The 9,789-nt window shown below is 43.4% G+C and overlaps 1 protein-coding gene across 1 annotated transcript; it reads right to left on the bottom strand.

Annotated features, from left to right (window-relative positions):
- Positions 1-68: 68 nt before the first annotated feature.
- On the bottom strand, positions 69-3,107 carry prr13 (proline rich 13). The gene is made up of 4 exons (XM_014134040.2): positions 2,889-3,107; positions 2,548-2,602; positions 1,975-2,444; positions 69-554 (listed from the first exon to the last, which is right to left on the bottom strand). Exons 2-4 carry the CDS (start codon positions 2,561-2,563, stop codon positions 510-512), a joined length of 531 nt encoding a protein of 176 aa, XP_013989515.2. The 5' UTR covers positions 2,564-2,602; positions 2,889-3,107; the 3' UTR covers positions 69-509.
- Between the last annotated feature and the right edge of the window lie 6,682 nt (positions 3,108-9,789).

Here is a 9,789-nt window from a genome sequence, read left to right as displayed (position 1 = left end):
AGAGCTGAAATATAAAGTCAAACCGAGAAATATTTATATTGTAAATAAAGTACTTCAAAATTCAATCATTCCAGTATTAAAATAAATATTTATTTGTATATATTTTTTTTTACTGGGGAATTTCCACACATCTCTCTCACTCACTCAGCTATAGCCTATATATTATTTATAGTTGGAAATATAATCAACCATTTGAAATATTACTTCTCATCAGTGTAAAGGCATAATATGTATACATGATAGTGCACAGTCATGACGATATGCACACATTCATAGACCTATATCCCTAAATGTTAAAACTAAAAGGCATAATTGTGTTCATTATACATACTTTTGTTACAGTGTTATACAATTAATATTCAAATCATTTTCCAAACACATTTTTCATTCTTAATAATAGTCGTCGTCCCCCCCTTTAACCTCGTTGCAATTTAGACAGAAGAAAAGGCCACTCTCCCCATTTAATACAAGATGTCTTTCTGACTCTGTGTTGGATGTTGTTGGTGACATCACTCCTCATCGCTGCTGCTGCTGCTGCTGCTGCTTGAAGAGTGCTGGGGAGGAAAAACAGGAACATTTTGGTCATTTAGCAGACTCTCTTACCCACAGTGACTTACAGTCAGTTCATTCAACTAGGTAAGACAATCACATAACAGTTGTAATCCGTGCTGGTAAGAGCTAGTACATAACTTGTTATCTCGACGACTGAATAAAGAAAAAGGCGGCATCACTCACACAACCCCACAATGAAACAAGAAGAAAATAGGTGGACACAACCTCGGAAACCCAGAAAGAAAATATTGCATCAGATGCTCAATTAAGTCCTGGGGATAGACATGTTTCAAAAGATACAGGCAAGAGAAGGGGGGGTAGGCAAGAGAAGGGGGGGTAGGCAAGAGAAGGGGGGGTAGGCAAGAGAAGGGGGGGTAGGTAAGAGAAGGGGGGTAGGCAAGAGAAGGGGGGGTAGGCAAGAGAAGGGGGGTAGGTAAGAGAAGGGGGGTAGGCAAGAGAAGGGGGGTAGGTAAGAGAAGGGGGGTAGGTAAGAGAAGGGGGGTAGGTAAGAGAAGGGGGGGTAGGTAAGCCTCACTCTCTCACAACATTTTTGACAGCAGGATGAGAAACGATATACTCACACAAATAAACAAAAAGTTTGGTACACACACATTATTCGTTCTCAGGGAAAGAGCCTCGATTTCCAGTCTTCCTAGTCGTGTGATGAACAAAACTTGTGAGTATGTTAACGCAAGGCAAACAGGTCAGTAAAATACCTCAGAGGGGAACCAGACTCAACTCAGAGTACACATATCTCCCTCACTAGCTTTAAGAACCAGCTGTCAGAGCAGCTCACAGATCACTGCACCTGTACATGGCCCATCTCTTCCCCTACTGTATTTATTTATTTTATTTATTTTGCTCCTTTGCACCATATTATTTATATTTTATCTCTGAACTTTCTTCAAACTACAAATCTACCATTCCAGTGTTTTTCTTGCTATACTTTATTTACTTTGCCACCATGGCATTTTTTGCCTTTACCTCCCTTATCTCACATCATTTGCTCACATTGTATATAGTCTTATTTTTTTCTACTGCATCATTGATTGTATGTTGTTTTACTCCATGTGTAACTCTGTGTTTTTGTATGTTGTCGAACTGCTTTGCTTTATCTTGGCCAGGTCGCAATTGTAAATGAGAACTTGTTCTCAACTTGCCTACCTGGTTAAATAAAGGTGAAATAAAAAATAAAAAAAAATAAAACACACAGTGGCTTGATCCCAAATGGCACCCTATTGCACTACTTATGGTCAGGGCACTATAGGGAATAGGGTGCCAATTGGGAAGCACAGAGTGAGTCATGGTACCATCAGTGGGAGGTACAGTCACCTGTCAACTGCACTCAAAATCCACAGACCCTCCCTGTTATTGATTGACACACAGACACACACAAACAAACAAACACAGAGAGACACCCACCTTCCTGTGGCCTCCATGATGCTTCAGGTGTTTGTCGGCTTTGTGCGCCTTCTTCCCCTTCGCCTTCTTCATTTTTTTGTGCGCCTTGTGTCCAGGGACTCCCATCCCGAATCCCGCCACACCCCCAGCCATGCCGGGATGCATGCCCCCGGGGTAGACTCCACCTGGGTGAACCCCACCAGGGTAGGGCCCTGGGTGAACTCCTGGGTAACCAGGTGCACCTGGTCCAGCTGGATAAGGGTGTTGTCCTCCTGGGTATTGCCCTCCTGGGTGTTGTCCGTAAGGCATGGATCCTGGAGGCATGGCTGGATTCATACCAGGGGCCATACCAGGGGCCATACCGGGGGGATAAGCAGGGTTTGTGCCAGGTGCGTACATGGGGTTCTGGCCTTGAGGGTGTGCTGGGTTTGGACCAGAAGGGAATGCAGGGCTGTAGGCTGGGGGGAAGGCCGGGTTCTGGCCAGGGGGACCTGAACAGGATTTCATAAACGTTGTAATATATCCGACTGATATAACTTGGCGATAACATGAAGATAGTTATGGCATAATATAGTATTAATATATTCTACCTACCTTGGTTAGGCCACATGTTGTGTCCTGAATATGAGTATGAAAAAGTGATGATCTCCTGGAAGAAACAAAAACAAAGTACTTTTAATAAACGAATAGCAGACAGGTAAAATTATATGCAACTTATTCATAGTCCAGTTATTATATAGCCTATTCTAATGACAGCCACCTTCCCACGATACACATAACATGAACAGGTTAGTCCACTATAGAGCTTGGTCAATTATAACAAAATATCGACAAGTTACTATACAATAATATGATTCTATAAGAAATACTGTCGATTATCCTATGTAGATAACACATTTAATGCTTATCAACGATCTGCAGTTTGACTTTCATACCTGCGGTAGCTTCTTGATGTCGATCTGAGAAAGTTTCTCACGAATTCGTTGCCGTTTCTCTTCCGGATAGGGGTGTGACTAGTAAGGAAATACAATCCTCGGGAATTGGCAAGCAAGCCCCGCCCGCCAATAAAATGTTATGTGGGCTCTCTCACCAGTCTCCTCGAAATTATTTATTGCGATGATGCGCTTGTATCGTTGGTAATGGATAGGTTAACACACCTAGGAAATTCAACTCAACAATACTGAATTGTAGGCTATTGCACAATTGGACGATACAGTCAAGTGGATTTCAATAGGGTACTGTAGGTGCGCAGTATGCGCACACAACTCTATGGGTAGGCCTATTGGACAGAATGCGTAAAAGTGTCGTAAAAGATGTGCTTATCATCAGATAACCCCATAACATGTAGTTGCGCAGTATGCGAACACAACTCTATGGGTAGGCCTATTGGACAGAATCGTAAAAGTGTCGTAAAAGATGTGCTTGTTGTCAGACACACCCATAACATAATAAACATACGTGCTACAGTAATATGCGAGAAGATAACATATGACGCATAGACAAAGTTCAGATTCTGCAGTCTTGAAGAAATATAGAAGATGCCATAGCGCCCAAACAAAGGAGCACTGTTTCAATCGAATTGGGTTTCTCAATGTCTAGGCAATTGCAGGGATTTGGTCCCTTTACTGTATATGTTTTTTTAATACTTTTTAAAATAATACGATTTCGGGGTTTTAAATCAAATCAAATGTATTTATATAGCCCTTCGTACATCAGCTGATATCTCAAAGTGCTGTACAGAAACCCAGCCTAAAACCCCAAACAGCAAGCAATGCATGTGAAAGAAGCACGGTGGCTAGGAAAAACTCCCTAGGAAAAACTCCCTAGAAAGGCCAAAAACCTAGGAAGAAACCTAGAGAGGAACCAGGCTACAGGGGCGGAAATCCCGGGGGGGACACGACCCCCCCAACCTGGGAAAAATATGATTTGTCCCCCCCAATATATCACTGAAACATAACTATGTAATTTAAATAATATTAATAATACGCAATGAAAGCAAATGTGCTGATTATAGACACGTAATAGCTTGTTTTTAAGTTTCAAAAGATTGCGACCCCCCCACCCTTTGCCTCACAATGGTTTGATCCACTGCCAGTTCCTTAGCTTGCTAGGTAACGTAGAGGTCGTATCTACTGTCTGAAAGGCACTCAATGCACGTAACTGACGTGAGGTTAATCCAGTCAATCGCACACACACACTAGCTGAATATGCAGAGCTAGCGCGCAAATATTAACTATTAAGCTAGCTAGTACCTATTCCATTTATGTGGCGTCGTCAAACATGGAATCTTTGCTATCGTCAATTTATTCCAAGATCAGCATGCATGTAAGTTAGTGCTTCAAAGTCCCTGTGATAAGGTTAGCGATAAACTGAACAGAACTACACTCTCTTCTACCATTGTTTTAAATATATTTAATGGTCTCGTTGCAAAAGCTAAATTGTCGCAAGGATAACTTTTATTTATATTTTTTATTTCACCTTTATTTAACCTGGGTAGCAAAGATTATAGCAAACACCACTGAATTGGTGCTCACTAGCTTTGCAAATTCAGCTATTGTTAGAAGCCAGCGAATATGAAACAAACGATTAAAATTACAAAAGGTTGCAGCATATGTTGTGTAAATGGTGAACTCATACAGCTGTCAACTCTTGTCACTGCAATCCGTTTCACATTTGCTAGCTACCTTTTAGATCGAAGCCCATATAGAATGATAGAAGATAAGATGATAGAAGCCCATCTCCTACTGTAAATAACCTACATACTGTGTGTGTGTAGCCAACCAGGTAGAAAAATGGCAGAAAAATGGCAGAAAAAAGACGGACATCAGAGTATTTTTCAGTACACCAAAACGCAAAGTAAGAACCCTCGTAGCCTAATATCTCAAAGACTAGTTGATAAAATGTTCATAAGAAAGAAATGAAATTCTAATGGAAATGTTTCACAATGATGTCATTAGGCAGAGCAGGCAACAGATGGCACACAGACAGCAGAGTTGGGGACAGATATGCAGGGACAGACTGGCAGAGACAGGGAGTCTCAGGTAAGTTTGTTGAGTCTTTGTTTGGGAACATTATGAAAGGTTCTCAATTTTCTTTACTTGTAAAATAGGAACATAATTGGAAAATGCCATGGATACCCCCACTCTCAACTTAAACTGGTGACTGAACTAAGATTTGTTAAAGGCAATGGTATTGCTGTTGTGATTAGTTGTGTAGTTTTGGGTACCGGTAGTTAGGAGTACGGCAAACACCTTATTTCTTTGGTTTCTCAATATACATTTACCATATTAAACGTAGGCTATGTGTTACAGCACTACTTTTGGTGTCCCCCTCAGGAATTGCTCTGGAGAAAATGTAATGTAATTGTCCCCTCCAAAGTTGATATCAGATTTTCGCCCCTGCCAGGCTATGAGGGGGGGCCAGTCCTCTTCTGGCTGTGCAGGGTGGATATTATAACAGAACATGGTCAAGATGTTAAAATGTTCATAAATGACCAGCATGGTCAAATAATAATAATCATAGTAGTTGTCGAGGGTGCAACAAGCACGTCCGGTGAACAGGTCAGGGTTCCATAGCCGCAGGCAGAACAGTTGAAACTGGAGCAGCAGCACGGCCAGGTGGACTGGGGACAGCAAGGAGTCATCATACCAGGTAGTCCTGAGGCATGGTCCTAGGGCTCAGGTCCTCCGAGAGAAAGACAGAAAGAGAGAAAGAGAGAATTAGAGAGAGCATATTTAAATTCACACAGGACACCGGATAAGACAAGAGAAATACTCCAGATGTAACAGACTGACCCTAGCCCCCCGACACATAAACTACTGCAGCATAAATACTGGAGGCTGAGACAGGAGGGATCAGAAGTCACTGTGGCCCCATCTGATGATACCCCCGGACAGGGCCAAACAGGCAGGATATAACCCCACCCACTTTGCCAAAGCACAGCCCCCACACCACCAGAGGGATGTCTCCAACCACCAACTTACCGTCCTAAGACAAGGCCGAGTATAGCCCACAACGATCTCCGCCATGGCACAACCCAAGGGGGGGGGCGCCAACCCAAATCTTCAAAGGCTCCTAGACAAAGTGTGCAATAACTATGATTATACACTACATGGCCAAAAGTATGTGGACACCCCTTTAAATTAGTTGGATTCAGCAATTTCAGCCACACCCGTTGCTGACCGGTGTATAAAATCGAGAAAACAGCCATGCAATCTCCATAGACAAACATTGGCAGTAGAATGACCTGTAATGAAGAGCTCAGTGACTTTTAACGTGGCACTGTCATAGGATGCAACCTTTCCAACAAGTCAATTTGTCAAATTTCTGCCTTACTAGAGCTGCCCCATTCAACTGTAAGTGCTGTTATTGTGAAGTAGAAATGTCTAGGAGCAACAACGGCTCAGCCGCGAAGTGGTAGGCCACACAAGCTCACAGAATGGGACCGCCGAGTGATGAAGCGCATAGCTCATGAAAATCGTCTGTCCTCAGTTGCAACACTCACTGCTGAGTTCCAAACTGCCCCTGGAAGCAACATCAGCACAAGAACTGTTCATCAGGAGCTTCATGAAATGGGTTTCCATGGCAGAGCCGCACACAAGCCTAAGATCATCATGCACAATGCCAAGCGTCGGCTGGAGTGGTGTAAAGCTCGCCGCCATTGCACTCTGGAGCAGTGGAAACTTGTCCTCTGTGCACAAAGTGAGGTCAATACAGAAATGTTTTTTCGAGATCGGTGTGAATTTGATTGGTCTGCACAGAGCCCTGACCTCAACCCCATCGAACACCCTTGGGATGAATTGGAACGCCGACTGCGAGCCAGGCCTAATCGCCCAACATCAGTGCCCAACCTCACTAATGCTCTTGTGGCTGAATGGAAGCAAGTCACCGCAGAAACGTTCCAACATCTAGTGGAAAGCCTTCCCAGAAGAGTGTAGGCTTTTATAGCTGCAAAGGGGTGGACGAACTCCATATTAATGCCCATGATTTTGGAATGAGATGTTCGACAAGCAGGAGTCCACATATTGTCCACATATTGTCCACATAGTGTCCACATATTGTCCACATAGTGTCTACATATTGTCCACATAGTGTCCACATATTGTCCACAAGGTGTCCACATATTGTCCACAAGGTGTCCACATAGTGTCCACAAGGTGTCCACATATTGTCCACAAGGTGTCCACATAGTGTCCACAAGGTGTCCACATAGTGTCCACATAGTGTCCACATATTGTCCACATAGTGTCCACATAGTGTATATTCCGAATCAGGGGAGGATGGACAAAAATCCAGTGCTTTTTTGTTGTTGTTGAAATGTCCTTTTTTTTTTTTTTAGTTCTTTTGCTTTCAATCTTCAATAGCTCTTACACAAAGCGTGCCATGACTATGAAAATTATATATTCTGGGGAGGATGGGAAAAAATCCATAGCTTTTTTGTTGTTGTTGAAATTATTGTTAGATTATCTTTTAAGCCTGGAATTTTTGTCCATCCTCCCCTGATTCAGAATATATCTATTTTCATAGTCATGGCATGCTTGGTTCAGTAGCCATTGAGGAGACAATACAGAATATCCACTGAATATCCAGTATAAAACACATTTTACCTAGGTTCCCAAACCTGTTGCAATCCTATTACCTGCTACAGCTCTCACTCTGATGATACTCATGATACTAATATTGACAGTATTAATCATTACAGTCTATTAACCCTACATGGGACGGCAGGTAGACTAGTGGTTAGCGCATTGGAATGGTAACCGAAAGGTTGCAAGATTGAATCCCCAAGCTGACAAGGTGAAAATCTGTCGTTCTTCCTCTGAACCAGGCAGTTAACCCACTGTTCCCCGGTAGGCCGTCATTGAAAATAAGAATTTGTTCTTAACTGACTTGCCTAGTTAAATAAAGATACAAATAAAATACATCATAGGCTACAATCACAAACATGCACTGAGCCTAATCTTAGAAGAATGTGGGGTGGCAGGTAGCCAAGCTGTTAATAACAATTGACCAGTAACCAAAAGCTTACTGGTTCAAATCCCTGAGCCGACTATGTGTCGATGTGCCACTGAGCAAAACATTTAAACCTCAAGTAAGTTGCCCTATGACTACATTGTAATGTGAATGCCAGTAGACAGTTTTCCAGCTCCTCTTTTAAAAATAATTTACAGACTTGTGAACAATGAGATTCTGAAGTGACAATTACTGGATGTTAATGTGGGAGGACTGTGATGGAAATTTTTAACATAGTCAATGTTAAGTAAGGCATAGTGGTTAAGATAAATCACCCACCTAGTTAAGAGGAATACATACATATATTTAGATTTATTTAACACAATGTTGGTTACAACATGATTCCATATGTGTTATTTCACAGTTTTGATGTCTTCACTGTTATTCTGCAATGTAGAAAATAGTACAAATAAAAAATAAACTTGAATGAGTAGGTGTGTCCAAACTTTTGACTGGTACTGTATGTGTGAATGTTGTTCATTGACAACAGCTCGGGGTTTAACACCATTGTGCCCTCCAAGCTTGTCACCAAGCTTGGGACCCTGGGACTGAACACCTCCCTTTGCAACTGGACCCAGGACTTCCTGATGGGCCGACCCCAGGTGGTGATGGTAGGCAACATCACCTCTGCCACACTGGCCCTCAACACGGGGGTCCCACAGGGCTGTGTGCTTAGTCCCCTACTGTCCATCCTGTTCACTCACAACTGCGTGGCCACGCACAACTCCAGCACCATCATCAAGTTTGCTGATTACATGATGGTGATAGGCCTGAACACCGGCGACGATGAGAGAGGATATCAGTGACCTGGCAGTGTGTTGCCGGGACAACAACCTTTCCCTCAAAGTCAGTAAGACCAAGGAGCTGATCGTGGACTACAGGACACAGGGGTGGGGGGTGCACACCCCCATCCACATCAACGGGGCTCTAGTGGAGCGGGTCGAGAGCTTCAAGATCCTCGGTGTCCAAATCACTAAGGACTTAACATGGTCCACTCACACTCGTACAGTCGCGAAGAAGACGCCTCTTCCCCCCTCAGGAGGTTGAAAAGATTTGGCATGGGCCCTCAAATCCTCAAATGACTAAATACTCAGAAGTAACTGAAATACATATTTCAAATACATGTAACAGAAATACTCTCCTTTTACAACAAAAAACCCCCGACATATAAATACTTTAGCAACCTTAACCCAACACATAGCAACCTCGTTAAGAGGTGTGGAACTCTTGGCATAACAGGTGTTGGGTCGACAGTCGCTGGAGCTGGTTTTGAGTTCTGATCGGGGCTGGAGCTGGTTTTGAGTTCTGATCGGGGCTGGAGCTGGTTTTGAGTTCTGATCGGGGCTGGAGCTGGTTTTGAGTTCTGATCGGGGCTGGATCTGGTTTTGAGTTCTGAACGGGGCTGGAGCTGGTTTTGAGTTCTGATCGGGGCTGGAGCTGGTTTTGAGTTCTGATCGGGGCTGGAGCTGGTTTTGAGTTCTGAACGGAGCTACCTCCCAATTCGCTACATTGGTGTCAGAAGTGGGATGACGCCTGTGAGGTCATCGGAGAGGCGTTATATGCGTGAGGGACTTGGTATAGAGAAGCACGGGGGCACGCTCTCCCAAAGGATGTTGGTAGTGTAGCGACCTTAATCCAACACCACAGCGACCTTAATCCAACACCATAGCGACCTTAATCCAACACCATAGCGACCTTATCGAGAGGTTAATGATATGTTGGCGTAATGGTTTGACAGTGACTGGACCTGGGTTTGATTCCAGTCGGAGCTGCCCCTGGAATTCGCTACAATACTATCCCAAGGAAAAGTCAGTGTGGACATTT

This window comes from Salmo salar, chromosome ssa12, assembly GCF_905237065.1.
Source record: "Salmo salar chromosome ssa12, Ssal_v3.1, whole genome shotgun sequence".
Classification (NCBI taxonomy): Eukaryota; Metazoa; Chordata; class Actinopteri; order Salmoniformes; family Salmonidae; genus Salmo; species Salmo salar.
The sequence above is the reverse complement of the archived record's forward strand: the minus strand, read 5'-3'. Positions and strand labels throughout refer to the sequence as shown.

Excerpts from the sequence above, each read along its gene's own strand:
- prr13 (XM_014134040.2), bottom strand. Across the intron at positions 555-1,974 it reads ATCATGGAGGCCACAGGAAG|CACTCTTCAAGCAGCAGCAG; the intron begins GTGGGTGTCTCT and ends TTTCCTCCCCAG.